This window comes from Coregonus clupeaformis, chromosome 30 (genome assembly GCF_020615455.1).
Source record: "Coregonus clupeaformis isolate EN_2021a chromosome 30, ASM2061545v1, whole genome shotgun sequence".
Classification (NCBI taxonomy): Eukaryota; Metazoa; Chordata; class Actinopteri; order Salmoniformes; family Salmonidae; genus Coregonus; species Coregonus clupeaformis.
This window is the reverse complement of record NC_059221.1, coordinates 27,587,971-27,601,832: the sequence shown is the minus strand read 5'-3', so window position 1 is coordinate 27,601,832 and position 13,862 is coordinate 27,587,971. Positions and strand designations below refer to the sequence as shown.

Here is a 13,862-nt window from a genome sequence, read left to right as displayed (position 1 = left end):
GATCTGGGTCTGGTCTGATATAATTGCCACTGGTCTCAGTATGTGCAATTACATTTGATTTACCGACTGGACCCGCTTGGACCTGTCCTCTGTTAATTTAATGTTTGTGTGATTAGAACTGCGAGAGCTTGTTCTCTGTGTCAGCCAATTGCAACTCAATAAAATGTATAGCTTATGTCCAGCGGAAACTGGTTCCGGCTGCTCACATCACGTGCGCCTGCTGATGAGGAGAGAGAGCGAATGAAAGGAGCCTTGGCCTAGAATACTGTTGATTGCGAAGATGGTAGTCCTTTTTCATTGAAGTAAAACAAAAGTATAGTGAAAAGAAGGCGCAAGAGGAATGTCCTTCAAATCAAATCACATTTTATTTGTCACATGCGCCGAATACAACAGGTGCAAATAGTCCGGGTAGCCATTTGATTAGCTGTTCAAGTCTTATGGCTTGGGGGTAGAAGTTGTTAAGAAGCCTTTTGGACCTAGACTTAGCGCTCCGGTACCGCTTGCCATGCGGTAGCAGAGAGAACAGTCTATGACTAGGGTGGCTGGAGTCCAACTATTTTTATGGCCTTCCTCTGACACCGCCTGATATAGAGGTCCTGGATGGCAGGAAGCTTGGCCCCAGTGATGTACTGGGCCGTACGCACTACCCTCTGTAGTGCCTTGCGGTCAGAGGCCGAGCAGTTGCCATACCAGGCAGCGATGAAACCAGTCAGGATGCTCTCGATGGTGCAGCTGTAGAACTTTTTGAGAATCTGAAGACCCATGCCAAATCTTTTCAGTCTCCTGAGGGGGAATAGGCTTTGTCGTGCCCTCTTCACTACTGGTCTTGGTGTGTTCGGACCATGATAGTTTGTTGGTGATGTGGACACCAAGGAACTTGAAGCTCTCAAACTGCTCCACTACAGCCCCATCGATGAGAATGGGGGCATGCTCGGTCATCTTCTTTTTCCTGTAGTCCACAATCATCTCCTTTGTCTTGATCACGTTGAGGGAGAAGTTGTTATCCTGGCACCACACGACCAGGTCTGTGACCTCCTCCCTATAGGCTCTCATCATTGTCGGTGATCAGGCCTACCACTGTTGTGTCGTCGGCAAACTTAATGATGGTGTTAGAGTCGTGCCTGGGCATGCAGTCATGGGTGAACAGAGAGTACAGGAGGGGACTGAGCATGCACCCCTGAGGGGCCCCCGTGTTGAGGATCAACGTGGCAGATGTGTTGTTACCTTCCCTTACCACCTGGGGGCGACCCGTCAGGATGTCCAGGATCCAGTTGCAGAGGGAGGTGTTTAGTCCCAGGGTCTTTAGCTTAGTGATGAGCTTTGAGGGCACTATGGTGTTGAACGCTGAGCTGTAGTCAATGAATAGCATTCTCACGTAGGTGTTCCTTTTGACCAGGTGGGAAAGGGCAGTGTGGAGTGCAATAGAGATTTCATCATCTGTGGATCTGTTGGGGCGTTATGCAAATTGGAGTGGGTCTAGGGTTTCTGGGATAATGGTGTTGATGTGAGCCATGACCAGCCTTTCAAAGCACTTCATGGCTACAGACGTGAGTGCCACGGGTCGGTAGTCATTTAGGCAGGTTACCTTAGTGTTCTTGGGCACAGGGACTATGGTGGTCTGCTTGAAACATGTTGGTATTACAGACTCTGTTAGGGACAGGTTGAAAATGTCAGTGAAAACACTTGCCAGTTGGTCAGCGCATGCTCGGAGTACACGTCCTGGTAATCCGTCTGGCCCTGCGGCCTTGTGAATGTTGACCTGTTTAAAAGGTCTTACTCACATCGGCTACGGAGAGCGTGATCAAACAGTTGTCCGGAACAGCTGATGCTCTCATGCATGCTTCAGTGTTGCTTGCCTCAAAGCGAGCATATGTCCTTGGGGACAAGTTTTAGTGGACAAAGATGAGAACATTGGTGCGGCCAAATGGACTGTGTGCAACTCAACCTTTCATTTAGTTATTTTCGTATTTATTATCAATTGTTTAGTCATTATTATTATTATTATTATTATTATTATTATTGGCCTATTTAATCATCTAAACCGTTTCTTTAAATAACCTATGCAAAAAGTGCTTTGTTTCATTTTGTTAAGACATTTTCGTTGGCTAAGTGAAGTTCTGTCTTTTTAATTTTGTGCTCCGTATTTAGTTTAAGGTTAAAAGTAGGTATTTTGTAAAAATTAATTACATTAGCCTATTGCTGTCATTTATTGGGTATGCCTACGGTATGCAATCACCTTTGTTGGTAATAGTTGCAATATAGGCTAGCCTGTTCAAATCAAAGGTTTAATTCTGTTGAGCCATTTTTGTTAGCCAAATTAAGTTCCAGCTGTAATGGTGTGTTTGCCGCAATAATATAATTACCAGTAGGCCTACTATGCTACCTTCACTCAAACCATGAAAAGGAAAAACCAAAGAGGGCAAGATGCAAAACTTAATTTAATGCCGCAATATAATAACCTGTTCGTATTTTCCCTATAAACAATGACTTGACTTTCTTTTGATATTACCCGAATAAAGTTAAGCAACTTTTGTTAAGGTTTGGTGTGGTATAGCTATTATTAGGCTTAGCTACTGCAGACCTATGAAGGCAGTGCGCACCGGCACTCCAAGTTGAACTTGAGGTGAGGAAGAATGTTTTAGGCCTACCAGAGTTACTCCTTTAATCTAACAATATAAGGCTCATCTTTCTAAAATATATTTGGATAGAAAATTAACAAATTAGCCTCCTTTTGTACGCCTATATCTGTATTGCAGTAGTAGCCCATCTGACAAGTATAAAGAAATCCATATCGGTTGGGAACATAGCGCCGGCATATCTCTATCTTTCTCTCGGTCTCTCTAAGGCCAAAGCTCGTCTCTAGGCCTATAGGTCTATTGCATGCAATGCCCTGATGCATTTAGCGCTCAAATCTCCAACAGCTGAACAGTGAGGTAGACAATTATTGTTTAAGGAAAGTAAAAAACAATAGACTACAAAGTTTTGAATATGCTACACATCGAAACATATTTTTATTGTAATTTGTTATAGGCAGTTTAAGAACACGTAACTGTGGATCATTTGGCCAGTGTCGCTTGTTTATTGATGGCATTGGCAGCGCCCAGTTAGCGGTTTCTTTCTCTCGTTCTTTCTACTCTCAGATCTGAAATGGGTCTCTCAGATCCGAAGCACAGGTCTATTTGGGTCCGTTGTCCATGGTCCTTTTTGGAAAAGGTCTCAGTTTTTTGAAAATGTATTTATGCATATCAGGTCGAGTGGGAAAGCCACGAGTCCAACTTTTTGGATCCGTGAAGCCTAGAGAGCCATATAGTTCAGGCCCATTTCATTTAGTGCCTTTCTCTAGAAAGGTCACCGCATGTGTACACTGACTCACAATCACAGGAAATGAAACCAATGAACGTGATCAACAGGAATCGGTGACCACCAATTTATTCGTTTTTGAGGAGGAATAGAAACTGAAGAAGGGTAAAGGAATGTTCCTCTGAAAGTGAGAGAGTGGTTCGTCTTTGCTGCTGGACACAACAGGAAGCGTAAGGTTGACACTGAGCTTCCTTCCTCCAGCAGCCAATCAAAGCATGTGAGGGAAGAGGGTCACAGCCACAGATTGAGTCCAGGGAAAGAATAAGGGAGAGAGCTGAAATGTTGTTGACAAAGAACAGAACAGGGAGTAAGGCCGGGGTTTGGGGACTCTTGAGGAAAACCCGGTGCATTTCTCAAGTAAATAACAGTTTGTCAACCTCTTTAAAGAGTCAGACAGCTGAGAAACCTAAGTGAGAATGTCTCCTTTTTTTGCCCGTCGGGATCCCCTGGGAGGTAGGCCCTGTTTGTCATTTGAGATGCCCTGTGCCTAAAGAGCCTGGGCGTTTGTTTATAGTGAGTGACTGGCGAGTGACTGGCGGGTCCTGGTGGATTCTGGGAGTTGAGTGGGCTGGTTTGTCAGCCAGAGTTAAGATGGATGAGATGGAGACAGTGATGAATGCACGGACTGGTGAATGGATGAATGGGTACACGGCGGCCGGACAACAGAAAGCCCTCAAGGACTTGAATAAAGTGGGGGTGCGCTAGAGGAGAGGAGGGGAGCAAAACAAAAAGCCCCAGTCAAGTCCTGGGCTCTTTTGGTTTTAAAGCACAGGAGGGTCATGTCTGCCCCAGGGTAGTAGTAAGTTAAACTGTCCTCGACTACAGGGAGTCGATGGCCAACTAAAACAAACACAGGAGAGGAGTGAGCGAAGGAGTGAGAGTGGGGGAGGGAAGGAGTGAGAAAGGGGAAACAGCAGATTGTTCCGCAGGGAGGGGGGAGTTAAATTCAGACATAGACATAAAAAAAAGTGTTGGAAAAATAAAGCTCCAGAAAATAAACAATGTTGAGATCATTTTCATGACTAATTGTAGATATCCAGGGAAATGTCAGCATCCATCAGGTTTTGCAGGTATAGGCTATTTTGAAGCAGGTTTTTACTTATGTGATAGTTCCATATACCTTGGTTGAATGCACTTATTCAAGTCACTCTGGGAAAGAGCATCTGCTAAATGACAAATACATTTTCGGCTTCCATTTTCCCATGTGGTGTCACAAATGCCATTTTTGCATGTGCAGGGCAACTTGTCATTGGTGTATTAGGGGGTGGTTAAGCAGAACAATGTGTGTCTCTGACGGGGGAGGTGTAGTGGTAACATGAAGCCATGGGGTCACAGAGACGGAGGAGTGCTGCGGCGAGAGGGGGGGGTTAAGGTGTGGGGGGAGATTAGTCAAAAGGATAAGCCGACCGATGGAGCAGCTGTAAGAGAATTACATCTGTTTTACAATTTCACTTAGGCTTTCATCTGGTTGTCAACAAACACAATAAATTCCCTAATACCTTTCTCTTCACACTCCTCTTCCTTCGTGCTGCTCACAGAGAACAGGGGAAGTGAGAGGAGGAGTGCAAATGGGAATGAGAGAGGGGTACAAACAGGGAGAAAGCAGCCATGTACGCATTAAAACAACCATCACACAAACCAACAAAGGGGTCTAACACTAAATAGATCTCATGCTCCGATTGAAATAATATTCCTCATTCCTTTCTATTCATGTCCTGTCCTTCGACTACACTGCCCGACAACAGCCACCACGGTCATCTAGGACACACTTCCTTTGCCTTTCCTATAAGTCAAGGCCAGACATCCAGGTGGCAGCGCACGCTGGATTCCAACATGTCTGCTTCCTGTTAAGAGGCTAAATTAATGAACCAATAAACAAAATGACTTATCAGTGGGCCGCAAAAACCAAAGGAGTGAATGGGGGGACTGACTGCAGGGCAACAATGGAAAGCCCTGAGCCAACAGGTTGGAGAGTGGTTGAGGATTAGGTGGCGTCCGGTTTCCGCTGGAGCCCGTCCTGTCCGGTGGGGGGACGGAAAGTGCTGAGCTCACACACCGGCAGCACAATACACAAATCTCCATGGCCCACCACCACCACGTTGCACAGGAATGTCATACAGAGGAAATATGCACCCAAAACATGCCCCGGAATACTTTTTCAGCAAAGTGCCAACATAGGGGGAAATGGAGCTATGTGGCACCTGGGAGTACTTGGCTGGTTACTGTTAGAATAATGGCACAAATGTCTTTGTATGAGAACACAGACACCAAAAGTGTATTGTTCTGTGTTTTGTTCAAGTTACTCTACTGTTGCACTGTCAACCATACCAGAAAGTAGGCATCTCTTTGGCCTACATATGCCCAGAGAAGAGCCATCTTTGCTCATCCTCATGACTAGCCAATGCTATTATGCCATATTAAGTGCTTCCTATGAGTTTCTAACCCTAACCCTTATCATTTACTTATTAACTGTACCTCTGGATCCGAAAAAGCAATAGGATATGACAAACGACATTGCCTATATAGGCCTATTGAATTAATTAATTCTAAAGCAAAGGCTAAATTTGAGCGATCAATTAAAAAATACATTTGCATCAGTAAAACGGCATATTTTTTTTTATTTAAAACATTATTTAAATATTGGCCACTACTCCGTTTCCTGTCATCTCTTGTAGAATTCATTGAATTATAATGGGTCCTAAATTCAACATGATAGCGCATGACACTTTCAAGAAGCAATTTACTCAGTCCCTCCATTATCTAGCCCACACTGAACCTCCGTGGGAAGAGGTCAACATCAACTTGGCACAAGATCACAGAATCACATTCCAAGTAAATCACAGCCAATCTCCCGAAACTTCCCCATTCCCCATTTCCAAAGGGTAAGAAAGAAAGGCGCTTTGATATGAGCATGCTGAAAGTGCAAAACTAGTCTGATAAGAGGATCCTTAATGATTTATTGGACTATTAACACGATGTGATCATAGGCCAAGTAAATCTAGTCAATCCACAGTATCCATAACGATTCCTTAAGCTATGGATCGCAAGGAGAGACATGGAGTGTATGTAACACTGTAGGCCTTTGCACCCCATCTGATCATGAACGAAATGTCACAACAAACCAGTCCCAGAGAGGTTCCCAGAGAGGTTTCCTTCGGATTACGATCAACAAGTTGGCTCCAGCACCAGAGACCGCACTGCTGATATTATGTTGCACCAAAATAACAATTGCTCTGGTCTTTCTTCATAATGACTCTCCGGGGAGTAAACTGGGATGAATCCTCTCGTTTTGTCATGTATTCACTCTATCGTCTGTGTCATATATCAAGGCTGTGCATCCACACAAAACTGTGGGATACAGATAGGGAATACTGTTCAAATTTAGCGTATGTTTATCGTTTTAAGAGACAGTTGTCAAATAAGCAAAAATACTTATTTATTTACTGGCATACACAGAACAGCGCAAAGTCTAAATAGTCAGTCACACATGGGTCGTGTGAAACGGGATGTTGCGATTCAAATAGTGTCACATTCAGGACCTCCACACTTGCCAACCATAATAAAATCTTCATCATTCAGAGTGCAATAGAAAAACTAAAAGGAATGTTGTCATCTTGTAGCTGGTTACACTGAAAACTCAGTGATGATGTTGCTTATGATCATAAACCCACAGGAGAGTTGGAAAATGGAGATGGGAAAAGAGGGGGGGTAGAGCCTGGGAGCAATAAAATATGTGTAGAGAGAGAGAGAGAACGAAAGAGAAATAATGAGGGGGAAAGAAAGAAAAACTGAGGAGCAAAATAAATATGGAGGCAGGATTTTACATTACATTTAGCAGACGGTCTTATCCACAGCGACTTACAGTTAGAGCATTCATCTTAAGATGGCTAGGTGAGACAACCACATATCACAGTCGTAGTAAGTACATTTTTCCTTAATAAAGAAGTTATCAGCAAAGTCAGTGCTAGTAGGAACAGACAAGGGAATAAGAATGACAGACGTCTTATTTAAGATACTCTTATCTAATCAGGAAGACAAAGATGCAGACAGTACCAGTAGTTACTGCACATAAAACACACACACACACACACCCAAGTCAATTACTACCCAACAAATCACTCACCACACGGAAGGCACAGTCATTCAGCTTCAGCGTCACCAACAGTTTCACTTGACATCACTTTAGGGGGAGGAAAACTAGGCCTAGATTACTGGAAAAGGGAACTCCTCCTTTGGGAGAAAATAACCTTACCAGAACTCATTTACTGGTTCCATCAGGATTCTTCCCACAGAAAGTATTGTAAAAAAGAGCCCAACAACATTCAACATTCAGACTGTGTGTAAACACGAGCATTTGGAAACTGAGTGTGCGTACCAAAATGACACCCTATTCCCTAAATAGTGCTCTACTTTTGACCATAGGGTGCCATTTGGAACGCATATAGTTGATCCTAAGTCATATTTGCCCAGCTCCGGGATGAGTGTGCACAAGGCTTTACTGTGGGTGACAGGGTGTGGGCATGGACAGCTCGACACAATCCAAGGAGCAGCCAGGACAAATGTTTGTCTTTCTATGGTAACACAAGGTATGTGTACTTTTGTGCCAGCGAAGAATATGTGTAAGGAAGGGCGTTCTTTTTAAAGGAGGAAAACTTTGTCAATGTCAACAGTGAGTCAACTGGAACACACTGCATGGAGGAAAGGGGGGGGACGTACGTGCATGCGTGTATGCTTGCGTGTTTGTATGTGTGTGTGTGTGTACTGCATGCATGGTTGTATCCATGATTTCTTCCACTGAAAATGCCAAGCTCATTCACCTTACATTGTAGATGTCTGTATTCAACCTCCCATGGAATATCACCATGTCCATCTGACTCCATCTACTCCCTTTCTCAATCCAGCGCTTCAATCCATTTTCATGTAAGGTGGGAGGAGTACACCCCAAATGGCATTCTATTCCCTATGTATAGGGCTGTGGTCAAAAGTACTGCACTATATTAGATAATAGGGTGCCATTTGGGACGCAGCGCAGGAGTCCTCCCAAAGGAATTCCTCAGACCAGCAGTAATCTGGGAGGCTCCTCAGTAAATGGAAGAGGAATGCAGTGGAGAAGAAGGGGAGGGTGAGAGGAGCCAGTGCCTACAGCTCAACACTGCACCTCACTGTTCTACCTTTACATTCCTCACCATTTTATCACAACCTTTCTCTCAGTCTCTGTGTGCGAGTGTTTCTCGCTCACCCACCCCACTACCTCTTTCTCCTTTTCCTCTAAAACTATGCCCTGACAGAAATAAAATGACATGACATGTTCATTACCAATGGAGGGGAAACTAAGAAAATGTGTGTGTGTTCCAAAATCAATGGTGCAGCAACATGCCTAGTGTTCAGGTGATGGTAGTTTTGTGGTGCTCTATCACAGAACAGCACCTAACAGGCCTGAGCATGCCAACACTCGCTCTCACACACCCTGCTGCAGTACCACACAAAACATTCACATGGTGAAACCTTGTCTTTCACAGCAGCTCTGAGATAGAGAGAGTGAGAAGAAGAGTGAGAAGTTGAATGTGAAGGAGAGAGAGCATGCCCAATGGCTTAAGGAATGCCAATTTATCTGATGCATGTAACAAACAAAGCCAGAGACAACCAGAGGGGCTTGCTTTCTCTCCTCCTCCTCTCCCCTCCTGCCGCCTTGAAGAAGTCAATTCATCACCAGTATAGTCTATGAGTATGACTTGTGAACCTCCCATATTTGATCAACTTCTGACATTTTGGCAGGACTCAGAGAAGAATGTAGATGAGGACTTGAATGCAACATGGTTGCAACATGACTACAAAGCCCAGGGGTTGAGTGACGGTAAGACTACCTATGAGTATCTTAGATAAGAGAATGATTGACAAATGAGTAGGACACTAGCTTATAAGCATGGCTACTACCAAAAGTGGGCACCTCACAAGCACTTTTCAGTTAAGAGGAAAACGGCTGACTTAAAAATATATTTTTAAGTACTTTTATCTTGATACATTTTATCTCAAATCACATGCATGGCCTAAGAGTAGCTGAATGTTGTTACAATGTTTCTACATTGTAGTTTGGGTTCAAGGTCAGGGATAATGTAGTGACATGTATAAGTAGGGCTGCACATTCCCTCCATTTCAGAGGAGTCACATTACCCCAGGGGAGAATTCCACCACAATGATAGCTAACACTATGATAAATAACCAGGGCTTTTTGATATTTGCATGTTTTATAACCAACACAAATGGTAACGAACAACTTCTGCTAAATTTCTCTATGCAGACTCACGTCAGCTCACACACACACGCACCCGCAAACACAGCAAGTCCATGATGCTAGAGGGGATAGAGGCCAGCTCTCAGAATGCCCAGCTGTCAGTGAGCCAAGATAACACAGGAACATTATACCTTACCTCGACATGTGTCGTTGACGGCCTCGTAGCCAGGCATGCATTGGCACTGTCCAACAGGCACCACCCACTCTCCGTCCATCGTGCAGTAGATGCGGGGCGGCACCTCACTCACCGCGTTCTCCATGCAGGCCCCCACCACTTCCCTCAGGGCCTGGTTCACCCCCCCACCCGCCACTGTCTCGGGGAAGGCTGCCAGGCTCTTGACGGTGGCCGGGCAGGTCTTGTAGTAGACCCTGACAGAGAGCAGCGCAACACAGGCCCCGATGTCCTGGAAGGCCAGGTAGAAGCCTTTCCTGCTGAGGCTCTCTACCACCCGCGTCTCTGTGTTGATGCGCAGCTCGTTGCGGCTGGTGATCTCATCCGGCGCGATGGTGGCCACCTTCTTGAACTGGCCCTTGCGGAAGTTGGTGCCGATGTCGGCGTCCGACTCAGAGGAGAACAGGTTGAAGGTCTCCTTGCAGGTAAGCGACGAGCCGTCGAATGAGTTGCAGTCACGCACAATGAACTGCAGCTCCACGAAGACGCGAGAGGCCGACGGGCGCCGCTGGATGAAGGTGGTGCGCAGCCAGTTGTCCTGCTCGTGCTCGCCCACGTTACACACAGAGTAGGTGTAGAACTGGGAGCCATTCAGCCTCCTCTGGACCACCTCCCACTGAAACAACCACACAGACAGACCATCAGGGCTCCAGTCACATACGGACTCTGGGGGATACATTACTAATAGTGGGCTGGAACAAAGTTAAAATGTTCAATGATTATGGGGGGTGCCCAACTGCCCATGTTGACATCTTTAAAATGCTAATGGTGGTGCCTTAATTTGTTATACGAGTTCCCAGCTCCCCCGGCACTCCTGTAATTTGAACCCTGGAGACAAAGTGAAAGCATGTGAGAGAGTGAGGGAGACCCCAAAGGAACATATTAAGACATTAGAGTGGCGAGAAAGGACGAGGCCTTAGCGAAGGAATGAAGCCAGCCGATTTTGACAATAGCATTGAAATAAACTGAGGTCTGTCAACAATGAGGGATCTTATGCAACAGATGTTGATCCATGTATCCAACTCTTGCTGCCACAGAAGTTCAACGTTTTAGTGAGAAATCTTCAACGTGCATCAGCTTAATAGTGGCTGCTGAAATACATGTGTCCCCACAGGGGCTGAGCCTGTGGTTCTCTCTGCATGTTACCACTGCTATTAATTAAAGGAATGTGCTTTGTTGGCTGACTGTGTGGCATCACATAAACGGGGGCATGCAACAGGAGAGCGAGCGCCTCCATAAAACTACTACTACTACCCTAACCCTAAGAAATGGAACACTAGTCACTTTAATAATGTTTACATATCTTGCACTACTCATCTCATATGTATATACTGTATTCTATTCTATAATATTCTACTGTATCTTAGTCCATGCCGCTCTGTCATTGCTTGTCCATATATGTATATATTCTTAAATTCCATTCCTTACTAGATTTGTGTGTATTGGGTATATGTTGTGAAATTGTTAGATATTACTTGTTAGATATTACTGCACTGTCAGAGCTAGAAGCACAAGCATTTCACTACACCCGCAATAACATCTGCTAAACACGTGTATGTGACACATTTGATTTGATTTGAATGACCACTCAAATGTAAATTACACAAAATTAGACCCAAGCACGCATACCACACAAAAGCACACGATAGCAAAAAACAATAATCTGTTGTGTTTTACTGTGATGAAAGACAACATATTTTCTCCTTATGAGAAAAAGATAGCCAACTTAACTCGCTACATCTAAATTTCCCCAAAAAGCACCATATGCTGCCGATGTGCCCTTGAGCAAGGCACTTAACCCTAATTGCTCCTGTAAGTCGCTCTGGATAAGAGCGTCTGCTAAATGACTAAAATGTAATGTAAATGTAAATATGCTCCAAACTTTAAGTCAATTGCACACTTACATACAATTCTGAAATGAGGGACTTAAAACCACATGAAGCCACAAGTATTCTCTACCACACTTGCTATAGGTGCCATTCTCTCCCTTGGAATAGTCCAGACATGCTGCACACTAAAACCCAACCCCCATTAGAATAATGTGATCATTTCACATATTCAACTTGAACGTTACACTTTTAGTAACGTTTGTACATGAGCACCATGTTACAGCATGCACTCACTAACTGTAAGTCGCTCTGGATAAGAGTGTCTGCTAAATGACTAACATGTAAATGTAATAAGAGTTGTTAAAGTAGTGTGAAGGTAAGAAAGTCAGACATGGCATACTATGTGCTACCCCATCCATACTTCCCCAAAGAGAAGAGTACAGAGACAGGGCAATGGAAATAATGGATGGATACTCACCCCTTGCTTGTATCCTTGTTCATAGGGCCAGGTCAGCCAGCCTAGCTCACTCCCTGATGCCCTCATATCCAACAGCACCTCTGCGCAGGGGAAAAGTCCAATTTAAGTCAAATTCAACCAAATAGGTCTTGACCTACTAAAATGTGATTGACTTACACAGAGAGCTGGGACATGTACATTTTGAAGTTAATTTGCTTCTTTCTATTAGGTATTATCATTTGAACTCTAATATCTTACTCCATGAATAGTGATTAAATGTCTAAATCCCCTACACTGCCTCAAGTGAGGCTTAAACATAGGCCTATGTTAGTGACTTTTACAATTAAAAAGGAAGCTTAGGGTGTAATCATTAACTTGAGATGGAATATCCTAACTTTATCATCATTCAACTGTGCTGCGCAATAAGTGGTACCAGGCATGAATGTTCAGCCCAGCCATGCAGATAATTATTCACAAGTCTCTCTTATGTAGATTGTTAACTTGCACTGCACTAGTGTGAAATAGTTTTAAATTCCTTTTTATAGGAAAACGAAACAACCTCTGCTTATTAATATTAAAATAAAAACGGATCTAATCATTTTATTTGAGTGTAGAACTACATGGCACAGTAGCATAGACTACTATTGCTAACATATTGCCTACTGTGTGTTATATTTAATATGTACACACAATATCTTACTGCAATCTTATTGATCTAGAGACAATATAAAAGTTCAAAATTCCAACAGGTAGTGTGGCACTCTATAACGTAGCAAGATTGCTCTCAGCACACCCTCATCTTGATAAAGAGGGTAGATACTGATAATCCAATGCGGGCGAAACTTGAACATCTGAAAATGTATAAGGGATTGATTTAAAAACAGTTTCTGGTCAAAATCAACAAACTAAAAAACTTCTACAAGTTGCGAAATTGTATCAGTAGCCCATGTTCTTGCCCTGTGCTTTAAACATCCACTTCCTCGTGGTCCCACAACCTGAGCAGAGGAGAATATACTTCTTGCAACAGGAACATTTTGATTTCAAATAGTTGCCAAAGTTTGAAAAGTAGTCAAGACCTTCGCTTACCTTCTTTAGTTTGCAGTGTAATAAATATACCGTTAATTAATACATAGGAAAACAACAAGCGCTTAATTCCACGGGAATCCATTTGGGAAAGTTTTCTTTTTATTTCTAGGCTTGGATGGGACACTTCCACGCTCTCATCAGTTGCTGAAATAAACCATGAGCTCGCGAAAGCCTCATTCACAAATGAGGACGTCACCAACCCCGCCCGTTGGAATGTCATCAATTCCAAAAAGGAGGGGGTGTGGCAAAGCAGAAAGTGGCATTGGCATTTATGATTTTGATGGCCTCAATCATTTACCTGAGCGACAAGCAAAGCAGATATCAATACAATGTTGGCCTATTTACCTTTTCATAATTATTTCTTTGTGTACAAAATAAGAAGAGAGAATTCTGCGTGAAACTCATGATAAAAATGTAGCAACCAGATTATTATCATTTTCATATAATCTAGAATCTGAAGCAAAGACAACTGAATCCATAAAGTCAAGAGAAATACAATTGAAAATAATTGTACTAATTGGCTTTAGAATTTGAAATACCAAACCCTTGATGCATATAAGTGAAGTAGAAAAAAAAGATGTGTTCTCAGGGGGAAGGATAGAGAGGTGGGAGAACGGGGAATGGGGAGTAGGAGGGTGTGCTGGTATGAGTATGAATATAGGGAAT

The 13,862-nt window shown here is 43.6% G+C and overlaps 1 protein-coding gene across 1 annotated transcript in view; it reads right to left on the bottom strand.

The window, feature by feature from the left end:
- epha2b (eph receptor A2 b) overlaps positions 1 to 13,320 on the bottom strand; it is a 34,696-nt gene extending 21,376 nt beyond the window's left edge. The window contains exons 1-3 of the mRNA XM_041856199.2: positions 13,197 to 13,320; positions 12,132 to 12,211; positions 9,789 to 10,440 (exon numbers count right to left, since the gene is read on the bottom strand). Coding sequence (XP_041712133.1) covers positions 9,789 to 10,440; positions 12,132 to 12,211; positions 13,197 to 13,278 — 814 coding nt within the window. The 5' untranslated portion in view covers positions 13,279 to 13,320. The remainder of the gene's footprint in view (positions 1 to 9,788; positions 10,441 to 12,131; positions 12,212 to 13,196) is intronic.
- Positions 13,321 to 13,862: the final 542 nt, after the last annotated feature.